Source organism: Erpetoichthys calabaricus, chromosome 7 (genome assembly GCF_900747795.2).
Source record: "Erpetoichthys calabaricus chromosome 7, fErpCal1.3, whole genome shotgun sequence".
NCBI lineage: Eukaryota > Metazoa > Chordata > Cladistia > Polypteriformes > Polypteridae > Erpetoichthys > Erpetoichthys calabaricus.
In genome coordinates this window covers 116,358,995-116,373,492 of record NC_041400.2, presented here as the reverse complement: position 1 = coordinate 116,373,492, position 14,498 = coordinate 116,358,995, and the positions used below count along the sequence as shown (strand labels likewise).

General features: G+C 38.9%; 1 protein-coding gene and 1 long non-coding RNA gene across 2 annotated transcripts in view; one reads left to right on the top strand and one right to left on the bottom strand.

Annotated features, from left to right (window-relative positions):
• Nucleotides 1-14,498, top strand: part of LOC127528867 (uncharacterized) — a 67,504-nt gene that overhangs the window by 37,017 nt on the left and 15,989 nt on the right. The gene's annotated exons all lie outside the window — the stretch shown is intronic.
• pggt1b (protein geranylgeranyltransferase type I, beta subunit) overlaps nt 12,051-14,498 on the bottom strand; it is an 86,556-nt gene continuing 84,108 nt past the window's right edge. Inside the window, exon 9 of the mRNA XM_028805277.2 lies at nt 12,051-12,953. Within this exon, the coding sequence (XP_028661110.1) occupies nt 12,778-12,953 (176 nt within the window). The 3' untranslated portion in view covers nt 12,051-12,777. The remainder of the gene's footprint in view (nt 12,954-14,498) is intronic.

The window sequence follows — 14,498 nt, the reverse complement described above, 5'->3', positions numbered from 1 at the left end:
TTAACCCAACTTGTCACTATTTGTTTGTTTTTTTTCATTTCTATCTGTTTTGGAAGCAACTGAGTGTTTTTGTTTTGTTAGTGTAAACATGACTAAATAAAAACCTTGAACCTGAAATGTCATTAACTAGAATGTTGGACCACAAATTAAAAAAGGGCTACTGCCACTCAATTCACTGAAGTTAGATATTGCATTAGTATGTAGATATTTTGTTATGAAGAAGAAGCACACAAAATGGCAAAATGGCATGAGGCCTTTGAAAAGTCTTTTAAACCACACCAGAACCTTGAGGGACCAACACAGAATAGGCCTCACACAAGGCAGCTTGACCCCAAACTTTGCTAGCCAGCTTTGGCCTACACTGGACCTAAAGGAGTTTTGGCTTCAAATATTCAAAATGTAATAGAATGTCTCAAACATATCAACGTACCTCTCAAGGGAAAGCAGAAAACTGTAAAAACTTGTTGGCTTGAGAAACAGGTCACAATACAAATCTATAAAATTAGAGTTTAATGAACAATACAAAAAATAACAAAAACATTCAATAAGGTAAATAGTATGTGCCAAAAAAGACAATCTAAGGCAAGCAAACTCAATCCACAATCTAAAAGCAGTAATCCAAGAAGAAGAGCAGAAACATAGACAAAAGCATTAATCCAAATGTAACAGCATTAAACATAGTTACTAAACAATGTATGAACAGAAAAATTGATGAGGTGTAGAATTGATAAGGTGAGGTTCAGAGGGTGTTGGTCATAAAGTCTTATTTATTATGTGCATGTTCTTCTTTTCAAGCCTGCATATGCTGGGTTCATGTCCACATGTCTGTTAATGGCGTTTTCATTAGATAGCCACGTTTCAGCCTGTTCTCTGGCACTTTTAGTACTACCATGCCCAGCTGTAAACATTGGACAAACATCAAAAAAACTTGCCACACGTATACAGGAACATTGCAATGCGGTCAGAAGAAAGGACCACCGATATCTGATTTAAGCACATACAATTTCAACAATAGTTTGGTAGCATGTGCTGATGGACACACATTAAAATGGGATTCAGTGCAAGTAAAATTCAAAGCTAATACTAAAAGTGCCAGAGAACTGCTTGAATCGTGGCTCTCAAATTAAAATGTCACTAGCAGACATTTGGACATAAATCCAGCATATGCAGGTTTAAAAAGAAGAACATCTAAATAATAAAAAGACTTTATGACCATCACCCTCTGAACCCCACCTTATTGGTCCCCCTCTTGCATCCTCACCCCCTCATTTGATATATATTGCCTTTGATTCCAGTATGAATAATCAATTTCTTCTGATGATGACAGCTTGTAGGCTGTCGAAACCTCAGCAATAAAAATCTATTTTAAGATATGCGAGTCATTGTCTCCCTTTGTGGATTTCCAGCTATAAATATGCAAACCGTATCACAGAGCTTTGCTCCTATTCATATGATCTTTGGAGAAGACTATCAAATGTATTAGATGATGGGAAACTTCAGCTATCCAAGAAGCTCAAAACTATGAAAAACTTCCTCCATAGCTGCATCAGGCATGATGTAACTCCAAGAGGCCGATGCCTCAGCTGTTCATGAGACCAGCTTCATCAAATCCTATCATGTGAAGCTTAAAAACAAAGAGGTTTGATTTAGGAACATTTATGTTAGGTAGAATGCCCAGTGGGGGCTGGACAGTCTTTTGGCCTTGGAACCCCTGCTGATTTTGTTTTTACTGTTCTCCCAGCCATCTGACTTTACCTTGTTTTGTAACTTCCTTTTTGTCATCTTGTAAAGCACTTTGAGCTGTTGTATGAAAATGTGCTAGATACATAAATGTTGCTGTACATAGTTAATGACATTATATCTAATTATATCTAATATCACCTATTCCTTTCTGTACAGTGTTTACAGTTCAACTCATTTCATAAATGCCAACCATTTACCATTTGCTATACATATTAAGGAAAAAGGAAAACACATTTCAGATATTATTATACAAATATTATACGCAGAAAAGTACTTAGTTACTTGCATAGTGCTTCAGATTCATCCAATTAACCCTCTGCACTATAACCAAGGCCCATTGTCTTAGGGAATTTCCCACGCAAAGCCAGGTAACACAGCTAGTATTAATATATAAACGATTATAAGAAATGACCAACACTGAAAAATGAGTGAAAAAGACAAAGAAAAGAAATACAAACATAAAACAGGGAAGGAACCCCGGCTAAAACATAACACACATTTGAAAATTAACGGTCAGTTGAGGTTGAAGAAATGATGGGTGGACAGGTATTTCATTCTAGTTTTGCCAATAATAATAAAAAGGAGTCCTGCCTTGTGCCAGATACTTGTGGGGATAGCATCCACAATCCTTGCAGCCCTGTTTTCAATAAATGGATAGAGGGTGGATGGATGGTACATACTGATTCAAAACATAATGCCTTTCTGTCACTTGTGAAGTAATCTCTGCCATTGTGAGGTTATGTTAGTGTAGTGAGACTAAACTGGCTAATGATTATGCCCGTAATGGTTAATAATAAATTCTTTTTAGTTCACGTTTTTTCCTTAGTTCACAATAGGTGCAATCAAAGACAAGATGGTTGGAAACTTTAAGCTTTGTACTAAATCCTACTTTAATAGTTTTGCATTTCTTAAAATATCATAAAGTCTCTGATACATAAAGATGGCTTCGCCCATATATAAGGCAATATTTTTTGAATGCCTCATAGATCTTCCTGAATCAGCTACTTTTTTAAATTTGGATAATGTGTTACTTTTTATCAGATCTCGCAGTTACAATGACATTATTTCTGAACAGAAAGCTTGACTAGGTCAGTGCACACTTAACAGCTTAATTTCCTACTACTAACAGATGAATATTTTACTAAATATACCTCTGCACAAATGCATGTGTTTCTTTAAAACTAATGTAATTCTGGAGACATATGCCAGAACTGTTCAGGAGGCACTCTGAGGGGTGCCTGCTGCACACAGGAGTGGTGATCTCCTGTACTCCACATTTCTCCTCACCCAGGTCGGGGTGGAAGGGGACTCTGCCCTGGGTTCTTCTCTCTTCATTCACAGTTAATGAGAAAGTCCTTATTTTAGTTCCTATTCTTCCACTTGGTAATATGCTGAAATTGAGTGGGTCCTCATGCCTGAGCTGAGGGGACTAATAATATTTTATGTCTGCTCAAAAGAAATGGCAAAACAAGGAGGGCAACAGGTTTATTAAATCTAAACTTCATGATTAGTTTGCAATGTCTACTGTGGAGCTCTACAAAAATGACTGGTGTTAAACTGAGTTGAGTTTATTTGTTCAGCAAAAATGTGCAATATCATCTATTGCCGATGTCTACAAGAAATACTTTCTTTACAGACACAGTTCAATTTAGTATGCACCAAGAGAAACTGAGCAACTAGTATTTGAATTATGCCATTTTATTATAAACTTGACAAAAAGGTTAAAAAGGTGCCAGCCTAACAACATAAAAAGATGTTCTGAATGCTATTGCAGAAATACTCGAACCAGCACCAAGTGCATTCAACATTGACAGACTCATACTTTACTTACTTACTTACACTGTTAATTTGAAAATAAAATTAAATTCCAGGAATATTGCAAAAACATGCTACATAAACCTTAAACACTTCTTAAATCCATCCATCCATCCATTTTCCAACCCGCTGAAGCCGAACACAGGGTCACGGGGGTCTGCTGGAGCCAATCCCAGCCAACACAGGGCATAAGGCAGGAACCAATCTTAGGCAGGGTGCCAACCCACCGCAGGACACACACAAACACACCCACACACCAAGCACACACTAGGGCCAATTTAGAATCACCAGTCCACCTAACCTGCATGTCTTTGGACTGTGGGAGGAAACCGGAGTGCTCGGAGGAAACCCACGCAGACACGGGGAGAACATGCAAACTCCACGCAGGGAGGACCCGGGAAGCGAACCCAGGTCCCCAGGTCTCCCAACTGCAAGGCAGCAGCGCTACCCACTGCGCCACCGTGCCGCCCCACTTCTTAAATTTCAGAAGCTATTGAATCATCAACAGTAAAAGCAGACTTGGATACTAACTGTAGGACAAAGGAGCAGAACTTTTCTTGTAACGTTTAAAACCGTGACTTAGGAAACATTCACATCAGTTTTTAAATGAAAACAATTTCCATCCATACTAGCATTTTCTCATCGTTTACAAAAGTATATTTGTCCACAATTAAAATGACTAAAAATGCATATGATGTAGATGTTCACCTACACTGGGCAAATGCGTGCATCAGTGGAAAAATCTTTGACAGGATGGTAATGGCACTGGCCTATCGTAAAACTGTAGCAACCGGTAAATAATTTCCCTTTTGTGTATGTATGCGATATTCAAGCTATACAACACGCATACAGGTTAGCAACCAAACAAGACAAGTGACAACAACTCTTCTATGTCCGCTATATGATTTTCCTCTAGGAAGGGTGACCAATCAGGATGTAGTGAGCAGGGTCCAGTCATGGATGAGCTACACAGTAAGTGCGAACAAATCAAAATGACATTAGAGTTCTGTGTTTTGAAAAGTTCATGTTGTTGCCCATGTACAGTACATTGCAACTCCCAGCTGGCGTTTTAAGAAGTATGCAGAGAGCTTTTTCAAATGTCTGTTTTCTGTGGTTAAAAACACCAGGGCAGTGTGGATCAAAGGTGAAAACTGAGACTATGTCTGCATTTTTAAACAAAAACGTACTAGTGTGGACTTTTATAAAGATACTTTATTCCTTATATATGTTAAAAGGGCCTATTATTTCCTTGTAAATGCTTTTGTATTCAGATAAGAACTGCCTAAATATTTTGAAAATTAGTGCAAAAGCTCAGAGGAGTTTTAAGTTCAGAGTGATCGCAATGCTGCTGTGTTACTTGACTCTTGAGTGTTTTTACTAATAAGAACTGCTGCCACAAAGCACGTACACAGTTTATGGTTTCACAAAGACACTTTGCTACAACCCCCATATTCCTGATTGTAAAATTATGCAGACATACTTCACTATAGCCTCCTGCTTCAGAGGTGGTTTCACAAACGTAAGCTGGTTTTATGAACTCTGGATCTCAGAGACAGGAAAACGTAATTACAGTGGGTACGGAAAGTATTCAGACCCCCTTCAATTTTTCACTCTTTGTTATATTGCAGCCATTTGCTAAAATCATTTAATTTTTTTCCTCATTAATGTACACACAGCACCCCATATTGACAGACAAAAAAAAGAATTTTTGAAATTGTTGCAGATTTATTGAAAAAGAAAAACTGAAATATCACATGGACAGCAGCACAATGTAAAAACGTAGTAGATGTGGTCGCTACCGTTGAGATTACTTCGGAGAGCGGGAGTGACTGGAAGGTGGGAGACTCTCCGCATGAGGCCGCGGAAGGCAGCGGGAGTCGGGACTTGGGACGTGGTGTCCCCAACGTCAAGAGCCTTGGTCGTTGGGGAATCCCAAGTCACTGTCAGGGGGAGCCGACCGGAGCCAAGGATCGGTAAGGCGACTGACAGTAGTAGAAGCAGGTACTGAGAAGTTCAGCTGCAGAGAGAGCGTCTCGCCTGTTGCAAGGGCCCGCATGGGAGAAGCAGGTGAGTCGCTAATGTAAAAAAAAGCACCGGGCTTGGGCTTAACATTGATTTTTTTTAAAAGACTGCTTCCTGCATTGCGTTTTAACTTCGATTTAAAAAAATCTAGTTACTTTTGACATAGATTGTGCAACACATCATTGAATCATAAGCCCCCAACATGCAAAGCACATTTAGTTTTTTTTCTAAAGCAATGTAAACCCTGGAAGGTGAAAGTGGTCTGCAAATTAAGGGTCTGAATACAAACATGAAGCCCCTGCAAATGTTGCACTTTTGTGTATTTTGGACCTGCTCATTAAGTTAACCTACAATGTCAAGAAAGGATGACGTCTGGTCCCATAATTATAGTAGCCTTTAAATCTTGCTGATATGCATATATGAATTCTATTTTAACAAATTTGCTTTATTAAAATATTTTATCAATATATGTATTGATAACAGACATTATGATACACAGTTGTGAGAAATGTATGGTTTGACCAAACATGCCATTCTTGTACCTATGTAATTAAGTTTTCAGGGCATCAGAATCGCAAGATGTCCCAATAAATCACAGATAGAATAGTGTGGATGCTTAGATGTGTACAAGGATATAAACCATTTTTGCATTGCTGAATGTTCCCAGAAAAAAAATGTCTTCTCGTTCAAACATACAGTAGGTACAAAAATAATATCTGGCCCCTAGGGGAAAAAAGAAGGAAAAAGTGACATAATTCTACTGAAGATGACATCACTGCTGTTATATTTGAGTGACAGAATGAAAGCCACTGCTAGATGACCACCAAGTTTATTAAAGTACAGTATTGTGCAGAAGTCTTCAGATACCCTGAACAATTATTTTTAAAGCTAAGGCTAGACATTAACTGTGTATTTGGTAATGAAAACACTATATAATGTCAGTATAAACACAAACATTGATACAATGAAAAGTACAAAGATTGTTAGTGTTTTGTTTGGCCTTCTATTGCATGCAAAATTGAAACAACTCACCTTATTGTTTTATTGCTGTGGTAAATATGACCAAACGCCTTTTAGCTTTTTCCATAACTCTGGTTTTAACTGTTGCTTTTTTTGTGACAAAATGCCTCAGCTTCAGTTATGTTGAAGCTGAAGAGGCCAATCTAATTTTTTAAACTGCCTAAAAAACAGATTACGAGGACTGCATTTTTGCACTTGAGGAAAACAGCAAAGGTTCCCTTATAACTTTACAAGACGCTGAAAAATCAGTTTGCTTTATTGTTTTTAGGCAACTAGATTACTGTAATGCTCACCTAAGATAGACTTCAATCGACTGCAATTAGTGCAGAATGCAGCAGCCAGAATCTTAACTAGAAAAAGTAAATCTGAGCACATCACCAGTTTCAGTGTTGTTACATTTGTTTCATGTGTCATTCAGAATTGACTTTAAAAATACTACTAATCACACAGCGAATAAGCTTAATAAATATGACATGCTGTAACCTTTTATTACCAACTACATTAGTTTAATCATCACTTTTTTAAAAAGTGTTTTCTGAAATCCTTCATTCAGAGCAAACTGCATATAACGCTATCATAACTTCATCCTTAATTTTGCTGTACCAAAGTGAACTAACAGAGTAGACAAAGTACAAATCAGTCTCCTATCTCTCTGCCGGCCCTTGTGATGGCCACAGAAACAAAAAGACGGACCAAATTCCCAGCAACAACCTTCAGGCACTCCCAGGCTGTACAGCACGTCCTAATCCCTAACCTGTGAGCAGGGCCTGCTACAAGTGCTGCCAGAGGTCTATGGAGGCATCCTCACTACTTTCCAAAAGCACAGCAGCCCACTCCCGGTGATATATGAAGTCCAGGACTGCTGATCTCCTTGCCCTATCAGAGAGATCAAGCCCAGAAAGCCTACGCTGGGTGCCTTACATATGAGAATTGTATGCTTTGCACATATGGAGCTCAAATGAATTCTCTGCATTGCTGCCTTCCACTCTTTTTCTGAGATGTTGAGTGAGAGATCCTTTTCCCATTGTCCTCTTGGATCCTTGAAAGGGAGGGACTGTAAAATATTTTTGTATATTGCCGAAATGCTGTCTGAGTCCTCGAGACTGAGCAATATTTTTTCCCAGCATAGAGGAAGGTGGGAGATGGGGAAAATCAGGCAGGTTTTGTTTGACAAAGTTTCTAATTTGAAGATAGTGAAAGAAATGTGTTGCTGGAAATTTTAATGTGGAATGTAATTGTTCATAGGATGTAAAGATGTTGTCTATATAAAGATCTCTAAGCAATTTAATCCCAAATGTTTTCCAGATATTAAAAACTGCACATGTTTGCAAGGGTTGAAAAAGGTACTGTATACCTATCTATACAGTTGAAATCAGAAGTTTACCTACACCTAGGGTGAATTCTTTAGAACTCACTTTATAACCCCTCTACAGATTTTATACTAACAAACTATAAATTTGGTATATCGTTTAGGACATCAACTTTGGGCAGGGCAAAAGTACATTTTTCCAACAATGTTCACAGACAGATTATTTCACTTTTTATTGACTATATTACAGTTCTAGTGGGTCACAAGTTTATATACGCTTTGTTAATATTTGGTAGCATTGCCTTTAAATGGTTTAACTTGAAACAAAACTTTTTGGGTACCCTTCCACAAGCTTCTTACAATAAGTTGCTGGAATTCTGGCCCATTGGCCCGGGACAGGTCTGTAGGCCTCCTTGTTTGCCCACACTTTTTCAGTTCTTCCCACACAGAAGTCAGGGCTTTGTGATGATAACTCCAATACCTTGAGCTTGTTGTCCTTAAGCCATTTTGCTACAATGTTGGAGGTACATTGTCCATTTGGAAGTCCTATTTTTGACTGAGCTTCAACTTCCTTGCTGAGCTCTTGAGATGTTGTTGCAGTACATCTACATAATTTTCCTTCCTCATGATGTCATCTATTTTGTGAAGTGTACCAGTCCCTCCTGCAGCAAAGCAACCCCACAATACCCACCATGCTTGACAGTTGTAATGGTGTTCTTTGGCTTGCAAGCCTCACCCTTTTTACCTCCAAACATAACGATGGGCATTATGGCCAAACAGTTTGATCTTCGATTCATCAGACCACAGGACATTTCTCAAGAAGGTAAAACTGTTGCCATCATGTGGCTTTTTTATGGTGGCTCTGGAGCAGTGGCTTCTTCCTTGCTGAGCAGCCTTACCAGTTATGTCAATATAGGACTTCATTAACTGTGGGTATCAATGCTTATCTACCTGTTTCCACCAGCATTGCAACAAGGTCCTTTGCTGTTGTTCTGGGATTGATTTGCACTTTTTGTCCCGAAGTAACATTCTTTTTTAGGAGACAGAACGAGTCTCCTTCCTGAACAGTATGATGGCTGTGTTGTCCAATTTCTTTTGATTTTCTCATTATGTGAAGCCACGAGGCAATGAGTTTGATGGTAGGCCTTAACATACATCCCACATGTTGACTCAAACTAGGCTAATTGTATAAAGGCTTGACACCATTTTCTGGAATTTTCCAAGCTGTTTAAAGGTATAGTTAACAAAGTGTGTGTAATCTTGTGACCCTCTGGAATTATGATATAGTCAATAAAATGTGAAATAATCAGTCTTTAAAAAGTATAAAGTTACATTTTTTTTCAGTTTAAAACCTGTGGAGAAGTTATAAAGTTTAAAAGAATTCACCCTAAGTGTATATATACACACATTACATATGATTATTGGATAGTGTGGCAGAATTAACTATTGTAGTCACTTCTGTTTGCAAACCAAGTAAGTCATAGTGTAAAATTCGTATTACAAGAGAAATGAAAAGAAGGTATTGTACTTAAAACCTTCTATTTTATATTTTATATTTGTCAACTCCGGTCAGGTCAGGTTTCAGCTGGTGATCATTAAGATATGTGATCACTGTGACCACACATTTTTACAGACAATGGCACAATGTGCGATATAATGTGCCAATGATTGATACACCATAATAGAGTGAAACTGTAACTGATATATATGCAATTATAATAACTTTACACTAAAACAGTAAATACAGCTAATATCCTTAATAGATGGAAAGAATTCTTGTTATATGTATACTGCATAATGCACTGCATACATACTGTATATGTACTGCATTCTGTATTGTATTACAAAAACCCTATACAGTGATTCCCTGCCTATCACGGAAGTGATGTTCCAGACCCATCAGCGATAGGTGAAAATCCGCGATATAGAAAGACCATATACAGTAAATAAACATTTTTTTTATAGTTTAAGCCTTAAACTACCCCTCCCACACGCTTTAAACACATGTAAACTTATTAAAACACACTTTGTAAACACATATGATATGTGGATGTCGGGCTAAGGATATGAGTAACATCTCTCTATTATAAAAAAAAAATCTTGGCAGGGAGACCAGGGAGATGAGATGTGATCTTCTTGGAAGACAATTTGACGTCCCACGAGAGACATTTTAACGTCATGCAAGACAAGGCAGTGAGACAGAAGGACACCTGCTGTACAGGCTTTTAAATGACCGACATGAAGAGCGACAAGAAGAACAGGCATCTTGGCAGAAGCAGCACAAAGCCAGTAGCTGATCTGTCTGCTTCTCCTTAGTGTACGTTCAGCTGGGGGGAGCTGAACGTATACTAAGGAGAAACGGACGGATCAGCTACTGGCTTTGTGCTGCTTCACAACGCGAGCAGGAGAGACGCGAAGTGGGAGGAGCGTAGTACGCCTCCTTGGGGGTTGGGGGGTTGAGCAAAGCGATCGAGACCAGATCATCTCAAGGAGAGACACTTTGACAACGCGCGAGACCACACATTACAACCTTAGGAAGCAAAACCCGTGAGACGGTGACTTTTGCACGTCACGCCCTACTTACAATTTAAAACAAGTTCACGGACATCTAACCTCACAGTTGTTGGAATGCTTTTGGCAGACACACTTCAGGTGCTCCCAGTTCTTAAAACAACGACAAGCAGAACACGCAGCTTGCCAGCAGCAGCTGCAACAAGCCAGCAGATGATCCGAGCTCTTCCCCTTAGCGTTCGTTCAGCCCTCAACCCCCACCCCCTTCCTTCTTCTTCAAAATGCTAGCAGCAGAAACGCGAAGTGGCAAAAGGACAGCTGCTGTACAGGCTTTTAAGTGATTGACGCAACACGTGACAAGCACAACACACAGCTGGCCAGCAGCAGCAGCAAGACAACAGCTGAAACGATCGCATCTCTTTAGCGTGTGTTCAGACCCCCCCTTCACAACGCAAGCAGCGTTATAAGTCCCACAAGAAACAGATTTAACTACGCCCAGGGAAAGAAATAAGGGAAAACTATTGTTTTTACAAAAGTTTCAAAGTAAAAATGAAAATAATGCATATGTAACAATTCCCATAAATAACAATTCCCATAAAAATAACAATCTCTTTAAATTGTTTATACGGTAAACCAAACCCAGGGGTGGGCGAGTGAAGCGAACAGGGGTGGAGCCCCCTAGTAGTAATAATAATAAAATAAATCCACAATGTAGCGGGGGCGCAATAGCTGAACCGTGACATAGCGGGGGATCGCTGTAATTTTCCTCTAGATAAACAAAATTTCTATCTATCTATTAGCTTGGAGGTTGTACCCAGGTTGTTAATTCAAGGGCATGCTTGGAAGGATTGGCAGGATGTCAGTGCCCGGCTGACACACACTCTATAACTTAAAGGAGGTTAACCATGTCACATCTTGACTTAACCTCCTGGCTCTTTAAGGGCGACCAATAGCTCATATGTGATTCTGGCTGGAATTTAAAGCTATTTCTTGGGCAGGGGCAGTTACAAGTCTGAAAGAAGAGGTCAGGGTTGAGAGTGAAGCAAAGAAAGTGAAAAATGAAGGTCTCTGGGGGCAAATCACTTCACTGGATAGACAGGAGTTCAACAACCATCAGGATGAGAGTCTCCAAATTTTTCTACTGTTTCCAGTTCTTCGGGTTCTTTGTTTCCTTTTGTTCAATAAAGACCCGCAAAAAAAAAAAATCACACCTAATTTAGTGCAAAATTGCAACTTTAATCATAAAAACAAAAAATGTAATGCTCTAAAGTGATTACGGACATGACTATATAATATTGAATGTTCACTGAGAATACTGTCTAAATCTGCTAATTATGGTTTACACATTGTAGTCTAATACATACTGTAATTTTGTCTTCATTAACTATAACACTGGCCCTATGATAGATTGGCACAATGTCCATGGTTGTTTCCCACTTTGTGCCCAAGGTTCCCAGGGTAGACACTGTGTCCCCACTACCCTGAACTGGACAAAAGGTCAGAAAATTGTGGGATGAATGGAAATGTTTGATGCAATCTCACAGCAAAGACTGAGGGCAATGAATGAATGTATAAATGTGTAATTTGCTTTGTTTCACCAGACAAATAAAATCAGGCAATCAAGTAAAACTGTTTAATGTACTTTATTATATTAAACAGTAAAGTTTTAAAATGTGCTTATAAAATTAGTATAAATTTTTTTTTTTTACATTTTTCAATTGAACAGTGCGTGTTAGGTATACCATCAAGTTCAGCAAACATTCGTATGTCTTTAATAGAAAATACAGGCCAATCTAATTCTTCAGACATAATGTTTACAATTTATTTTAGCTGGCATTCTAAAATAAGTTTGTCATGCTGGCTGGCTGTCTTTTTATTAATAAAAAGATAACAGAAAACCAAGGGCAGGAGTATTAATGTCATTTTCCATTTTTTGGTTTGGGGATGCATACATGCACACCCAAATGTGCACACATAAATATCTGGATAGAATATATCCAAAAATATGTAAGGTAATTGCCTCTAAAAAAAAAATAAATCACAAATCAGTGGTGGTGGAAAAAAGAAAGCGTGCATTTTATATTGCAAGATGGCCAATACAATATTAGGAAACAAAATATTCTTAAAATGCACTATTTTCACTTTCACGGACGATCTACTATTCAAAATACTTTATATATAATTCAATAGTCTGCTGTTGATAAACTCTTAATTGCAAATCACTCCCAAACGTCTGCTGCCAATCCGCTGTGATACTGTTAGTAAGGAATTTATTTGGTAGATACCACTCCAGCGCTGATGAACTACACAATAACACAAACATGGCTTTGTCTTATTCAGGGAATGGAGTAAAAGTGTCATGTGCATAAGGACTCTGTGCCTGTGCTACAGTTCAGTTCTCTCCATGTCTGATGCAGCTGCTGTAGATACTCAAAGGCCCTTACGCTTACATTCAATGCAGGGTGCACTTTACGCAGGTTGCCTTCGCCAATCAGAGAGAGTCCACAGATGCCAAAGTAGGCATGCAGAGCATCTGCAAAAGACAAACTCAAATCAGTAAACAAAAGTCCACTTTGGCCAGCAATCAAACCATAAAAAAAGATTAAGAAAGTGATCTGACTCAAAGGATTTCTGCCTCAAATGTTTATAAATGTGCCAATGTTTAATAACTATAAATTAGAAATATCAATATCTAAAATCAAAAATAACTCCAGAGAACTACTTTACCTTCACTGCTGAAGTTCACAAATTTTGGGAATAAGCTTAGCTTTATAGTTTAAAAAGATATGCATATGTGCGCATGTGTGTATGTATTTAAAATATACACACAGAGTCACCTCCACAATTATTGGCATTGGAATTTTTGGAATATTTACTGCTCCACTCACAGTTGAAGCTCTACTACTAATAAACTTCAGTTGCACTTGCAGAAGTAGGGTAAGTGTGGCTGGCGGATGGCCGGGGACCTTATCCGGTTGGGATGCCTCGATAGTGGAAGGGCCACGGGAGAGAACTTACCCAGGGGCATTACCTCCCTTGGAGCGATAGATGGTAGCTCCCTTGGGTTGCAGTGGTGCCTCTGTCTCCCACAGGGTATTTTGGGAATTGGAGTTTGGAACAGCCTTGATGGGTTCCATGGGCAGCTGCTGGAACTGTTGGGGCCTTTGTTGTAGTACTTCCGCCACACCCAGAAGTGCTGCTGGAAGAAGGACACCAAGTCCCTGGAGCAGTTCCGGGTGCTGTATGAAAGGAGTCAGCAGCCACTACTCCAGGAGCCAGAGTTGGGAGGTAGGGAGACAAAGCTTGCTGGAGGAGGAGAGGAGGCAAAGAGAAGAGAAAGAAGAAAAGCAAGTGCTTTGTGTACTGGGAACTGTGCTGTGAAGGTGGGAATTGAGGGAAAGTGTTTCCCACATGGAAAAAATAAAAGTGTGTGCTGAACTTGTGTCACTGCCTGTCTGTGTTGGGGTTGGGGTGACTGGTGTGCCCCCTGGTATTCCACACAAGTCAACTCTGAAAAATCACACTCCACACATGTGGTACATAAAAAGAACTGCACTGGTAGCCACACTAATGGGATTATTGAGTTGGAGTGCTAAATGGCCACATTCATCAAGGTGACTGGTGATCTCTTGCTTTTTGACATTAGAAATGTTGCATATTCTCTGGAGAATTGTGTCATTATATTAGTCTTTAGTTGTTGAAAGCTGATTCACATAACAGAAGGCAAGTGAAACTATCCTGAAAGTCTATGTACAGTTTCATGTTCTTAGCAATTTGATGTGAAACAAGATATGACATGCATTGAGACTGCTGGTTTGTTGCATGTGACCTTCACCATTAGGAGGAGCGCATTACTTTATTTTGTATTTTGCTTGAAATTTCATCATGGTTTAAAAGGTTCTGCTCTTTCATTTTATAATACCTTGATGCAGATAACTGCAACGGTTGCTGTTCTTGACATTTCACAGTCAAAATGAATTCATATTTTAAAAAATCTGAGGCATATATCCTATTTATATTATACCTGTCTAAAGTTTACGGGGTAAATTTTCATTGGCTAATGGACTTTTGAGGCACT